A 14,819-nucleotide genomic window follows, 5' to 3' on the forward strand; every position below is an offset into this window, starting at 1 on the left:
GGAAGGAAGAGGTTAAGAAGTATAGAGAATGAATATATACTTCCCTCTTCCACCCTCTGCCCTCTGTGTGTGTGTGTAGCATGAAACTGAATTTCCTCTTAGGATCAATAAAGTATATCCTCTCCTCCTCTTACAAAGATCTCAGGGTTGAAAGCTACTCAAGGACGAGTCATTGGCTTTTAAGGCTCTTGTGACCTTTGGGGGGGGGGGGGGGGGGTCTTGTTTGGTTGAAATTCAGGGCCAATCCATGTTTTGAGGAACTTCCATTGTTGAGTTGAGCTTGTTGTTTCCCATGATGCAAACCTAGAAGCAACATTTAAGCCTTAAAGGTGCTCTAAATCCTTCTGACTGTACACTGACTTCCAACAGAGACCACATTTAGTTCCCTCTCTGCTCTCCAAACGCCTGCTCTTGCCCTCTGTTAGTCTCCTGGCTGAGTTAAGGTGGTCACCTCCTGCTGCTGGTCTTAGCTCAGAGTTCAGGCACACAGGAGGATCTAAGCTGAGAGGAGAGAGCAGAGAAGTGGACAGATGATGGTAGATCTCACACTGGGTTTGTTATTGATGAAAGATTGAACTGTATAACCTCTGACTGATACCTGCAGGTCTCTACGAGCCGAGTTCAGCTGTCAGAATGATATAAACTTTAAAAAACGAAGAGACATTTTAACAAACAAACAAAGTTCCAAACACGAGAGAGGAGTTACAACTTTTTTTTTATGTATAACAGGGGCATGCCAAGTCACAGCATTCTGGTACATCGCGACAAAATTACAGCAAGACACTGAAAAACACTTGAATGTATTCACACACTCTCACACACACACCAGCACTGTCACACACTCATTCACACCGTTTTTATACAGACCACAATAATCCATAACTTCATATCAGCAAGAAGGAGTACCTACAGAGTACACACACGACAGACTGAGCTTACAGCCGGCGGCACGTTCACACTGCTGCATCGCCGGTCAATCCAGAGTCACAGACCGCTGCGTTCACGTCACTTATCTTTAAAATGAATCCAACCTGCTGTGAGGTTTTAAATCTGTGAGTCAGTCCAGTCTTGTTGGGTTCTGATCCACTTTACAACAAAAACACTAAAGTCACGTCTGGTAGAAAAACACAGATCAGATCACAGGAGGGGCGAGATGTGTTAGAACAAATCGAGGAGATGAATGAATTTGGGGGATTTTGAGGCATCTTGGTGCATTTACAGTTAATCACAGTAATGTGTCACTCATCAGTAAAGACGAGGATTCATCATCACTTACAGGAGTTTAAGAGTCTCTGATAATAAAAGAAATCAATGATCTTAGAATGATCCTCACAGTGAGCAGCTCTGTCCCATCAAAGCAGATCAATAGATCTACCTTTCGACCTCCAAACACATCGATGATTTGTGACACAGATTATCTGTGAAGCAGATCGTACAGGGATGAGGGAACAATCTGAGTTGCAGCACTTCCAGCCGCAGTGTGAACGTGAGCCGACAGCCATCACTAGTTTCATCCTGTAACATGACAGTTTTTTTAAAGTCTGTATAAAACCATTTTACATTTTGGGTGAAATGTCTCGAGTACAAAAAAAGGCACTGCCATTTGTTATTCTAAATATGACTCTCCCAGCCTTGTGCATGCAGTTTTTTAAAATATAAATTACACTTTTTTTCAACGCTTTCCTTCTTTTTTCTGCATTTTCTCCAATTTTTTGTCTTTTTTCGTCTTTTTTTATTATTAAACATACAATATTCTTTTGTCAAATATATACGTAAGCCTGCAGTCAATACAGGACATCGGCTATTTGATAAAATAAAACTAAATGAAATAAAGGAGCACAGTCAAGCGGTAACACTTTGTTACAGAATGGATGCTGCTGAATTTACAAAAAAAAAAAAAAAAAAAAAAAGGTCTTGGCATCCCATAATGACATAAACTGACTAAACTGAAGAGTCTATGACAAAAATAAAAGATACAAAACAGCATATATGTCTCAACTTAAGGTACATTAAATGTTTTTGGAATATCAAGGCGTTATCTAACTGTTAATACTGCAGTGTGCACGGCGTTAGAAGCACCCACACAGCTGATATGCATTCAGAGAAAATAAAAACAAAGCATTTGGTTTGAAGAGAAGAGTAACGATCCGGACCTCAGAGCTGAACGTCCCGTCACAGGTGTGTTTTGTGTTCACACAGTCGTCTCTCTGACCCAGAGAAGCTGAAGGAAACTGTGGAAACTGGAGGCCTGTGCTGCTGTTTCACACTCGAAACACAAAACATGGAACTTTACTCTGTTAGCTTTTTTTTTTTTTTTAGAAAGAACACACAAACTCAGGTTACTGAAACTCTGTCAGTCAGTATTTGTATAAAATGTGGCACAGACATTTCTCCAGAACACCTTTAGAACTCAAACACGGCACCAGGATGTGAAAGTTCATAACAATACTGCAAAAGTACGACAGTTTTAATAATCCCTTTGATTTCTTTACTGACTGCAGGTTTCATCGCTTTGACAAGTGATGTCGAACATGTTTCAGGGATGAATCTGGAGATATGATTCCTGTTTCTTAATGTAAAAAAATCCCATAAAAGATAGATCAACCAGTGAGACTATCCACAACAAGTGCACCCCTTTCCCAAGATTCAGTTGTCTTTGCTCAAAATTTGCATGACCACCTGATTTAACAAACAGCCCAGTATTACTTTCTGACTTTAAGCGTTCGATGTGCTCAGGGCTCAGGAAAGTAACGCTAACTGCGCCTCAAAACTTACATGAATTTGACATTTCCATGGGATTTGTTGACAGTAAGAAAACTTCATACCACTCCAGACATTATCCGTGAAAGTATCAGCCTCTCCCGCTCAGGATCACAGACTGAGGTGGCAACACGACCACAGCACCAAGTTCAGACTCCAGATCACAACGGACTGGTCTACTTCCTGGCCTGCCAAAGACCAAAAACAACAACAACAAACTGCTGTTTGTTTGCAGACAGCTCTTCTGAAAGTGAATTAAAAAGGATGAGTCTGGAAGAATCGGCTGCTGCTCTCCAACCGCGACGCTTCATATGAAAAAAATCTCAACATGACACTGATACAAAGAAAGATTCTACGTCCAACAACAGCAACAACAACAAAATGAAAGAAACAACAAAGTCAACAATAACTATGTTAATATTTGAGATGTACGTATGGTCACCAGCCATAACACGTTAATACATATGGTACTTTAAATAATAATACACCTAAATGAGTAACAGCATCACCTCTGCAACAAATTATGAAACAAAAAGAATAAATAATTGCATCTACTTTAAGTACTGATTCATATGGCAGTGATACTGAAACAGTCTCATCATGATGACGAGATCCCAAAGCTGCTTCTCAGCATCAGAAACAAACGTCTCGGATGTAACATCTGAATCCTGGTTCAGGATTTCACCGGGCTGATGTCACATTCACGCTTTGGTGGAGTCTTCAACATGAAACACACTCGACACATGAAATACAATTTTTTGAGGAGTGCAGCGATGTGACGACGTCGTACACACTTTAACAATAGTAGTGTGTGTATATGTGTGTGGTGTGTGTGGACTGTTTGTCTGAGAGTGCACACATCCAGAGTCCAGTTTCAAGCCTCAGTCACTGCACTGTGACTGGAGCTACATTCAACCTATCAAATATGTAACATATAAGGAACCATAGGATCATTTCTGCATGCTTTAGTCCCATAAATATAAGGCGACACTGAATGCATCACTGCTGGCTGCACTTTAGTGTTCTACATCTCTGTATCCTGTTTAAGCATAAAGCTCAGATGAGATGGTAACTCATTAAGGCTTATTTTTACTGTCTAAATCATGAATAGTTTTGCCTGTGCAGGTATATTAAAAGTTTTGACTGCACTTTCAAACAGAAGAACTCTTTGTTTAGTGAAGAGGAGTGTCTATATGAGCTCAAGAGTTATTCTAAAACAAAAATAAAAAGTAGATACAAAAGACAATAAAGTTCTTTAGAGTATTAAGTGCGTTCTGTTTGTAGTAAATGGACTAAAACATGCATAAACACAAACCTGGTCCTTTAACTGTATGTGTTGTAGAGATTTCTCCTGTATTCACCGTCAGACAAACAGAAATCATTTATGTAACATATAAAGGAACCATAGGATCATTTCTGCATGCTTTAGTCCCATAAATATAAGGCGACACTGAATGAATCACTGCTGGCTGCACTTTAGTGTTCTACATCTCTGTGTCCTGTTTAAACAATGATTTCTATTACATTAGAAACGAAGGATGTATTAGAATAAAGCTCAGACGAGATGGTAACATTTTGGGTCTTTTTGTGCAGATATATTAAAAGTTTTGAAGAACTTTTTGTTTACCGAAGAGGAGTGTCTCTACGAGCTCATGAGTTATTCTAAAACAAAAATAAAGTGTAGATACAAAAGACAAAAGAGTTCTTTAGAGTATTAAGTGCGTTCTGTTTGTAGTAAATGGACTAAAACATGCACAAACACAAACCTGGTCCTTTCTCCTGTATTCACCGTCAGACAAGCAGAAACCATTTAGTGTCGTCTCTGCCGACCATCAACGCTCCGTGTCGACCTCTGTCTCACTGAGAATACTGAGGCTCTACGTCTGACCTGACCTATTTGATCCAGCTCTAAACTGTAGCTTTAAGCCTTGAACATTTGGATTTAGTGTATCACATTATATCAAGTGCAGAATACAAAGAAAAGTACTATTGAATTGCAACAAACTATAATAAAGAAACTAAACAATAACAATCAGTAACCCTCGCTGTTGACCTTTTACACTCAGGTCTGTCAGCACACGTGTTTCCTGACCAACCTTTTCCAATATAATCTTCTCTAATAAAGTCCAGACACGATAGACATCAGAGGATAAATATTAAGACACAGAATAACTGGAGATTCTGAATTTAAAAAGAAGTAAATAAATCCCATGTAGGCCCGCAGTGACAGGACAGACAGACGACCACGATACACGAGAGTCTCCATCACGAAAACACGATCGTGTGGAGAGAGTCTGTGTTCATGGTCTTCTGTTGTCATGGCTGTGTTTGGCCAGCAGGTGGAGGTAAGCACTAATGAGACAATCTCTGGGAAAACTACCCTTCATGGATTGACAGTGTGTGATTTCTCCAATGTTTCAATCGTCTCAGCAACACGGTCAGAGCAGAAACCAGAGAGCTCTTCTATTTCGTCTGCTGCTAACCGTTTCACTGTCCGTCTTTTCCCCAAGACAGACATGTTAGCTGTAACATGCAGCTTAAGCACATCACCCTGCTTTAGAAAAATAACTAAACCCAACATCTGAACATGCAGATAAATCCCACTGATGATACAGCTGTATCCATCTCCCATTTACTCATACAGAAACCTACACTGTGCCTACAAAGGCTCTGAAAACAAAGAGTTCATACAGTACATGCTATGGATAAACAATACATAACTGACTGGTGCCAAATTCCCTTCCTCCTACACTTACTCACATGAACACACTTACAATATGATTAGACATGACATCACCTTCCTCTGTCCTCTTCAGCCGGCCAAAGGTCCTGCCTCTGATGTCCTTCTCCTTTAAACATCCGCTTCCCTTTCCAGTATCACTTCAGCCTCCTTCTTTCTTCTACTACTTCCTGTGTCTTTCTCTCACATCAACTTCTTCCACTTCTCCTCCTCAAACGTCTGCTCTCCCCTCTTCTGTCTCTCTCTGCTCTCTCTCTTTCTCTCGTGGTAAATTGTTTGAGCATCTGCTGCTGAAATAAAGAATATGCACGTTGGTTGTAAACTAGCGTGATGGCTACTTGTGGGACATAAAGCTGGTAGATAGCCGAGGCTTTACAGAATATTACACAATTCATACCTGAAATTCATCCATGTTCCTGTACCCTTTGAAAGTAGCATCATAATGTAAACAATAAATACATACAATACATATTAATGATTTTTTTTCCACCCAATAGAGCCAGGGGCCTTCCTCTGTGCTCGTGACGCTCGGTCCTCCCTCTGTGTCGATCTAACTCTGCGTGTTTTGTCTTGATTCTGGGTCTGAGGTACTGAAACAGATTTTAAAGATGTCCCGAGCCGTAATCGTTGTGTGGGGACCAGAAGGTGTTTGAGAGGGAAAGGGCCTTAGCCCCACTGGGCTCTAATCCAAGAGCCAGCATCTCCTTTCTGACCGGTCTGCAGTGCTGCTTTGGGCCTCCCTGGTGAGGGGGCGCTGTTCACACACTGTCCAGGCCGTGTCTGATGCTGTTCTCTCTCCTCACCCAGATGCAGGTGACTGTGAGCGTGCTGGCGGAGCAGGAAGTGTGTTTTTACACCTCGACGGACGGTCCCTGTGTGGTAGACTCTTGTTAGCCGTGTGTTGGTTGGCTCCTTTGTGTTTCTTGATTCCGGTCCCGATCCTTTGGTTGAGCTCTGCCATTGGCTACAGGGAGAGGGGACAGGAGGAGCTGGTGACCTCGAGGTGACTTAACGTGAGAGAGCCTTGTGAACCCGCGCTGTCCTACCGCTCTCGCTCAGGTCCTCGTTTCATATTGTTGATGTGCGGTCTGCACCGTCTGAAGAGGAGAGAGAAGAGAAGAAGCATTAGAGTTCAGGCGAAGTCTTAATCAACATCTATAAATACAGACAGTGCTGACACTTCAATATAGAACTTTCAAAATCTAAGGACTCCAGGTTCTTCAAACCAGCAGTTTATAGGTTTAACAAATGGCTTAAAGTAGCCTGACCTCTTCCATCAGACCAACACTAAATGTACAACTCTGTTTGAATGTCTTCTTTTTGGCTTAGACAGCTCAACCAGCCCTCTTACCAGAAGTTAAAAACCAATGAGACCACAGGAGTTAGACGCATGAATATGGGTTTGAATGTAGACCTGTATGTACAAATGTATGTTGTTATGCTCATGCATTAATGTCCCTGCAAAAAAAAGGAGAACAGGCCTAAAGTTTTTAAAGTCTGACAGCCCATCTCTATGACCCAGGACAGAAACAAGCTGCTAAGAATCACATATCTTATAGAAGTCCAGCACCACATTTAAGGTCCAATGCATGTTACTATGTGTGAGCCAAACAGATGCATCATGTGACTTAATATTGGCCTCACTCTGAATACTCACAAGAACTATTAATAACCACAGCTCTCCTTCATTCTAATACCTCAAAGCTCTCCTCACTACCATGGTTGCTTCACTTGGTAAAGGTTGCTTTCTCCCCCCTCTTTATAACGGATTCCCCTTTAAGATAAAGTGTGTTAATTCAAAGCACTTGATGAATATAATGTAATCTAATGTAAAATGTAGCAGATCTAACTGTGCCATGAACTCTTCCTGAAGAAGAACTGAAGCTCTTCTGACTTGGTGAACAGTGAGGGGCCAGGGCCCACACTGTCATAGTGAGAGAACAACACATCTGTCAAAATACTGATAGAGGCGTTCAGAGGAAAACAACCGTCTGACAGCTGTTGCCTCTGGTGTGGCTGCAGAGGAAAACCTTATCAGGCTCCGCTCTGGTGGACTCTTTATTCCATGAAAATGAAACCTTCATCATAAAAGTGAAAGGGCAGACTAATGTCACTGTTGGCTGCTTCAGAATAAAAAACATTTTACTGTGTGAGACAAGACTCATGTATCAACAGAGTAATAAGATGAATATCCACTTTAACATCTTTGTATATATCTCCTTCATTCCCAGCAGTTCTGTACATAGCTAACTAACTATTCTGTGCTTCTGTATATACTTTATTATTATTTTATTTTACTTTATTTGATCTTTATTTTATTTTATTCATTGTATTTAATTGTATTATTATTTTTTTTCCTTTATTTTATTCATTTTTTTGTATATATATTTTATCTTTATTTAATTTTATTCTTTATTTTATTTCATTTCATTTCATTTCGTTTTTTTAAATTTGTATTTATATCTTATTTTATTCCTTCTTCTATTAATATCTAACTTTCTTACATACTGTAAGAAAGCTCTGTATGCCCCAATTTCCCTCCCGGGAAAAATTAAGTATTTCTGATTCTGATTCTGAGAATAATTACAGGTGTGAGTCAATGTGCAAGTTTAGAGAAGCCTCATGTTTTTTAGCTTATTAAACTTGACCTCAAATGAGTTCTTTATTTTTTATTCTCCAAAAACAGTCTTTAAAAAAAGAGATCTACTTATCGATGCGTTTGTGGAGTTTGATGTGTAAATACTAGGGATGACTAATTTCCTTGTTGATAAAATTTAACAATCAAACCGAGATTTCTGTCACTAAAGGGATACGATTAAATGGAATACCTGACCCAGAGCACAGATACCAGTTGTACAATATAGATGCACTCAGTGTTTGTTATGTTTCCAGTCCTTATCACACTGAACTCTGCACTCTTTCATTAGACAGTAAAACTCTCTGAAACACAGATATTAAAATCAATATTTCCCAAGGTTGCCTGTTTACATATCTTGATGTCACTAAGTGTCAACTAAGCATGGACAGTTTTGTGTTGTGGTCACGTCACGTAGCTGTCTGGATTCAGTCTCTCAGTTCTGTTTCTGAAGCTCCACAGACAGCTGGAGGTCTGAGTGCAGAGGGATCAGGGTCAGGTAAAACTCTGATGAAGAGGAAGTTTCTTCAGCTCAACACACTCCTCCCTCCAGCTCCCCACGTCACACACCACTCATTTCTAACACATGCAAACACACACACACAAACACACACACACAAAGCAGCACTTGTCCACTGAGCACTGAGGCCCACTGTCTTGAGCTCACTTCAGTTTTGGGATGGGGTGGGGGTGGTGTTGGGACTGGCTGTAACCCAGACTAAAATTCACTGTACATGAAAATATTCTGCTTATGTCATCTGACTCGACCACGTAGAGCCACGTCAACAACAGCTTCATGCTGACGGATCCAGAAGTCTTTTGTGTGTCAATGTTTTTTGTTTACATCAGCATTTTCAAGTCTTTATAATATGGTTTGCTATTTACAGCGAATGTGAACACAGAAGAGTGATTTCATCTCCCTGAGGAGAGTATTTAGTCTTAAAGAGTGAGATAAATGTCAGCTCGTTATAAATGGATTTTATAACAATGAGCTGTTTGAGATCCCTCAACAACTTCACGTCATTTCCCAATAAGCATAATGTGAAGCTGGTGTTATCAGAGTGTTTGGTTGTCTACTTAGAATGGATGCAAAAATCTAAACTAATGTATGTAAGACCACATGCTACTGATGTATGACGCCTCTTAAAATCAATCTATAAATGTCATCCTTTGAATGCTCTATAATATCATTCCAAGCCTAAATCTCCAAACAAGTTTGTACAGCAGGTTGTATTAACCTGTGTCGATTATATTTGTGACAGAGTTCTTGCTAATTTCAATTCCCAGCATGCCTCAGCTGTCGTCAGAATCACAGCCAGATTTCAAACTTGTCGATTTTTGGAAGAATCAAATATAACAAATGTGAAAAACCTTCATCAGGCTCCAACAAGTCTGCAGTTATCGGAGGGCTGAAATCTCCAGACTTTAAGCTGTTCACACAACAGGATCATTTACTGAGTGTTGGAATGGGCGTCTCAGCTGTAAGATCTAAGATGAACTAAAATGACCTGACCTGATCACAACTCACTGACTGACAGACTGAGATCATTTTGGGACACTTTCAAGTTTTCTGTGGGCTTTGAACACAACACTGAAGTCCTTCTGACAGCAGAAGAAGCTTGGATGACTTAAACTGGGGAGCAGTGTCCCAATCATGTTTATATCCAGGTATGTCAATGTTAAACCTCTGTTGCAGAAACCTGGATGAGCCTGTGAAACAAGCCTGTGCAGGCCACTCTAAAACTGGAGACTGAGGCATGAATACTGTGCAGGTTTATGAGGGCAGTCTGCTACCTGTGCAGCTCTGTCGGCAGCAACTTGAATAATGTAGTGCTCAAACCTTATGACCTAAACAAAGTGAAGCAACAGAGAGTTCCTGAAAGGGATGCTGGATATAACTAGTTAGTCATCAGTGTGGACTGATACAAGCTCTATAATGACATATCAGCATTTGGTCCCAAATCAGTGTTCCTGTCATTAGATTACACTTTCATCACAGGGCTAAAACAGCAAAGACTGTATGGGATAATATAATATGAGACTATAATGAAAAAGATCTTACATAAATGTGTATCTGCAAAGGCAGTTGCCTGAAATTGGATGAAAACAGAGAGGTATAGTTCACTGTGAAAAATCCAGTGTTGTGCTTCCTCAGTTATTTGATGCAAATTTAAAATATTTTTGGACTTCTAGGTTACATTAACTGCATTTCCCCTTTTTCACTAACATGTCAAAGTTATAGAGTAAAGGGTTTTTTATCATTACCGTAAAAACACTGTTTAATATGCTTATATGCCAGAGCTAAGTCAGGAGCCTCAGTTGTCATTTGGCACTTTCTGGTGCACACAAGATTTTGGTAAAACTGGTGCTGCACAATTAACCTAATTACAATCCCGATGTGAGAATGTGCAATTACATAACCGCACAAAAGATACAATTTCAGATTAAAATAAATGTGTTTTTGTGTGTCTGAAAAAAACAACTTCTTCTCTGATTGGTTGGAGTCTATATGGTTGTGCCTATCAGTTTGAGTGTGTGTGGGTGTGTTTGTTTAGTCACATGAATATCCAGCATGCAGAGCACAGAGTGACCAACATGGATGCCAACAAGCAGGAGCGTGACCAGTAAGCTGAAGCTGAACAGGTGGCATAACAAAAAAATAAAAACTTGTCTGCTATGAGGGAATATTTTGGTCTCTGTTTCGGGATGTGGATCAGAGAGAAGTGATGTGTAAAACTTGCAAAGTAGAAGTTGCTATGTCGCGTGGTAACATGACTAATTAACATCTGAGACAGCCTGGAGAAAAATATGATGAATGCATACAAGTGAAGGTTAGTAAAGACAAAGAGACAGCTCGAGGTCATAAAAGCCAAAGAGAACCACAGCAGAGCTCAATGAGAATATTAGGGGTCATTTAAACCTGGTTTCAACAATCCTCCTGGGTGATCAGATCATACATGAGTGAGCTCTGAGTACAAGTGCTCACACTTTATAAACATGCATCTTCAATGAGTCTCCAGTGAGCACTTGGTTCGTATTCAGAAAATCTAAACTATCAATAATCTCTGCATGTTCTTTGATAACCAAGCAAAGAGCCTCATAATATCATTTATTATATCACAAATCACAATAAAGCTCACTGTAATCACAGTTGCACAATGTTAGCAAACTGTGCAGCACCAATGTAAACACAGTTCAAAGAACTGCTGATATATATCAGCTCGTAACAGTCTGAGAGGACTGAGAGAACATCAGATGGAGCTTTGTAGCTCTCTGATGGAAGAAACTTTCAAATGCAACAGTTTTGCCAAAAGATTTCTGGATAAATCTTGAGACAAAACACACAAGTAGAATCAAAACAGTGCCATGGCAGCCAGGAACCACAGTGGCTAAGATAACTCAGTTGGTGCAACAAGAACAGAGACTGCTCCCTGTGGTGGTGTGTGAGGCTTACTGTCACCAGAAACCAGGCAGTGATCAGCGTGTACAGAAGCATGTGAAGAGATAAACAGCTATATCATCAGCTTAAAAATCACACTCAAAGGCAGAATAAGACTCTCTAAATGTTTAATCTCTGGATGATTACTAATTTTAATGTAACAAAGTGAGTTTTACCTCCCAAGGCGTGCTCCGTCATACTCAGACACAGAGACTCAAGGCGGTTGTTGATGTCTGGCTCTGTCACCGGTAACTGAAGATCTGTACGGTAAAGACAAAAAGAGGGTATGAAGCAAAGTCAGAGCCGGTGATCAAACTATAGGTTTTCCAATTGATATCAGAGTCCTGATGATGTCACAGCAGGTTCAGCTTGATTTAATCACATTATTTCTACCATCTCTCTTTGGTACAAATAATACACAATACCAGTTCCTCATTAAGTGTGAAAAAGTGACTTCACACACTCCTGATCAGCCTTTCATCCTAATTAAACAAAAGCATGATAATCCTCACACACCCCCTCTTTTCAAGAAATCAGCATCAGAGGAGCTGGCAGAGGACGAAAGAGAGTCTGATCAGTGTAATGGAACAATGTGGTCCAGTCAACCAGAGTGCGGTCTCAGTGATCAGATTATAGCACGCTGTTAACTCCAGCACTGAGGCACACGCTACATCAAAACAAAGACCGCACGGCAGACAGGAGGAGAATGTCATTTATCACTTTGGTTGTGTGTGTGTGTGAGAGAGAGAACATTAGAGGCTGTATTTGGGATAAAATGTAAACTTCCTTTGTAAATACAAGGCAGTAAATAGTGATTAAAAGGGATATCTCACTAGCAGTACTGTGTGTTTACTTCCTGTGCTTCTGCAACACCATAATGTAACGTGAAGTCTCACAACAGGACACCAATATTACGCCAATGCTAGATCTTTATTCAAGTACAAAGGCGTGATGATGATGGAGCTTCATCACTGGGCTGTTGCTGACTCCAAATATGAAACGGGTTCAAAACTCTTTAAGGAATTAAAACATGGCGAGCTCCTTTGTTGGAACAAAAAAATCAAAGCTGCAGATGTAGACATACAGAGAAGGAAACTAAAACTTTTATACCACGGTATATAACGCAACTAGGGATGTAAATTTCAAGTGTTTTCTGTGATTGATCATTGGAAATGTTAACCGTCAATTATCGGTTAATCATTAAATAAACGTGAACGTTTTCCATCAAAAACAATGACGAATGCCTTTTTTCCACCAAATCAAATTTTCCTTCACGACACAATGTATATAACTGACAGTGCTGAATATCTACAGATCATATTGAGGTGTTCAAAATGTTAAACACGCTGAATATCAACGTGTGGAGCAGGCTCATAATCTCTGCTGACATACAGTCATAAAAGTGAAGGCTCAGACTTCAACAAGGGAACTGAACAGAAACATATTTCAGACTCACAGTGTCAAGTTTTCTGTCTACTCATTCCTATTGAGAAAAATAAGCATGTGAACGTGGTCAGGTGTTAGCCAGGAGCAAAACTGGGTCATAATCAGTCCGGCGGCGGAGAAAAAAAGCGCCCATGGAGACCTGTCACTCAGCCGCAGCCCCCAGATGAGCGTCTCCGTCATGCGCAACACCTTCAGTCAGCTGATTCACATCGAAACATGCTTTAAACTTCCTCCCTGATAGCTGAACCAAATATGAGACCACATGATGTTTGTTCCACGTGATAGAAAATCAAAACAAAAACATGTGTTCAAGTAAGTTCTTAACAATCAATTAATTGATACTCGATTAATTGTTGACATCCCTAAATGTAACTGTCTGGGGAATGGAATTTTTCACCTCTTTTTAAAATTTTGTGGACAAAAGTGTATAGATTGTTCTTATAGAAGTATGTGTGGGTACGTCAGTGCTAAAACAACTCAGTCAGCAGGAAAGCTGAATCATCAGACATACTGGTATCCTCACTGAACAGTCAAGACAGAGTCTTCAGCTGCTCACACTATTAAGAAAACAACAGCATAGTATAGAACATAGTATTATTACTAGTATTTTAACATTGCTTTTCACATAAATCTAACTCTAAATGGCGTCATTACTGTGAGCAGGGTGGAGGTTGTTTTAAAGAGGGCTGTTTAAGGTTGGAGGAAGGGGTATGTGTGTGTGTGTGTGTGTGTGTGTTGAAGCCTAGCAACCTCTTCCAGCCGTTTAGTCCTGAGCTGAGTTTCACAAAGGCCCGGCAGTGAAAATCTCTTGCGGCATGAGAGAAAAGCTGAGTTAGGCCCAGTAGTCCACACTGAGCTATTTATAGGCTCCAAATCCGCCCAGCACACACCCCTCCACCCCCAGACTACAGCGACACAAACACTCCGAGGAGAACTGTACTCATAGACTCTCACTTGTCCCTTCATCCCCTGTTTTCTCTCATGTGTCCCAACTAATAAGTTTTTTATCCATCTGTTGGCAGAGAGAGAGAGAAAGAGAGAAAGAGAGAGGGATCACATATATGTACACAGAGCAGGGTAGGGGGGACAATAGCCTTTCAAATTAGCTTCTCTGGCCCAAACCCAGCTATAGCCCTCCTCCAGAGTGACTGCTCTGAGTGCATGACTCTGCACAGTTGTCAAAGACTGAGCGATGGAGGCATGAGAAAAAGTTAAGAAAGAGAGAAACTCAGGGAGAGAAGGAAGGGGAGGAAAGTGGGTCAGGGAGCGCTGTACCCACCGCACAAAGAGCCTCATTGTGAGACTCTGACTCTTTTCTCCCTCCCTGCTTCTATCTCTTCCTCTCTCTGCACTCTCCCTCCAACTTCCCTCCTGCTTTTTTAAATCTGCTTCTTCTCTTCTTTCTAAAAAGAGAACATTTCTGGTGTGTTTGTGTGCGACAGAGAGCGGAGGAAGTCCCAGCTTGTCTGAGTACTGTCCACTGTTCCTGTGGGACAAAGTACAGTCAGCAGAGGTTACTACAGGTCACTCTGCCTGGTGCTGGTTACGATAAAGCAGCTAAGTTTAGAAATTACACTTAAAAATCTCATAATGCCTGAGGAAGTTCAACAGTTTCTGCTTACTTCTTGTTGCACTGTCATCTATTCTTGAAAAACAAAACAAAACAAAACAAAACAAAACAAAACACCATCTTTAGACAAAAGTGTGACAACTGGCTTAACTATGGTGTCCTCACAGGTAAATAAAATGACGTGATTTATTTTGAATTAATGAGTTAACTTTGGAACTTTATCCCATCC

At 40.5% G+C, this 14,819-nt stretch overlaps 1 protein-coding gene across 6 annotated transcripts in view; it reads right to left on the reverse strand.

The window, feature by feature from the left end:
* Positions 1-304: 304 nt before the first annotated feature.
* The window catches only part of samd4a (sterile alpha motif domain containing 4A), a 60,359-nt gene continuing 45,844 nt past the window's right edge, over positions 305-14,819 (reverse strand). For 2 of the 6 annotated variants that reach the window (XM_034681021.1, XM_034681020.1), the window contains 2 exons: positions 11,751-11,834; positions 697-6,597 (listed from right to left, as the gene is read on the reverse strand). In XM_034681021.1, the coding sequence (XP_034536912.1) occupies positions 6,569-6,597; positions 11,751-11,834 (113 nt within the window). In that variant the 3' untranslated portion in view covers positions 697-6,568. Of the gene's footprint in view, positions 502-696; positions 6,598-11,750; positions 11,835-14,819 lie in introns of those variants that run through there. The other 4 variants (XR_004630902.1, XR_004630901.1, XR_004630900.1 and 1 more) reach the window with 4 other exon arrangements.

This window comes from Notolabrus celidotus, chromosome 3, assembly GCF_009762535.1.
Source record: "Notolabrus celidotus isolate fNotCel1 chromosome 3, fNotCel1.pri, whole genome shotgun sequence".
NCBI classification, from domain to species: Eukaryota; Metazoa; Chordata; class Actinopteri; order Labriformes; family Labridae; genus Notolabrus; species Notolabrus celidotus.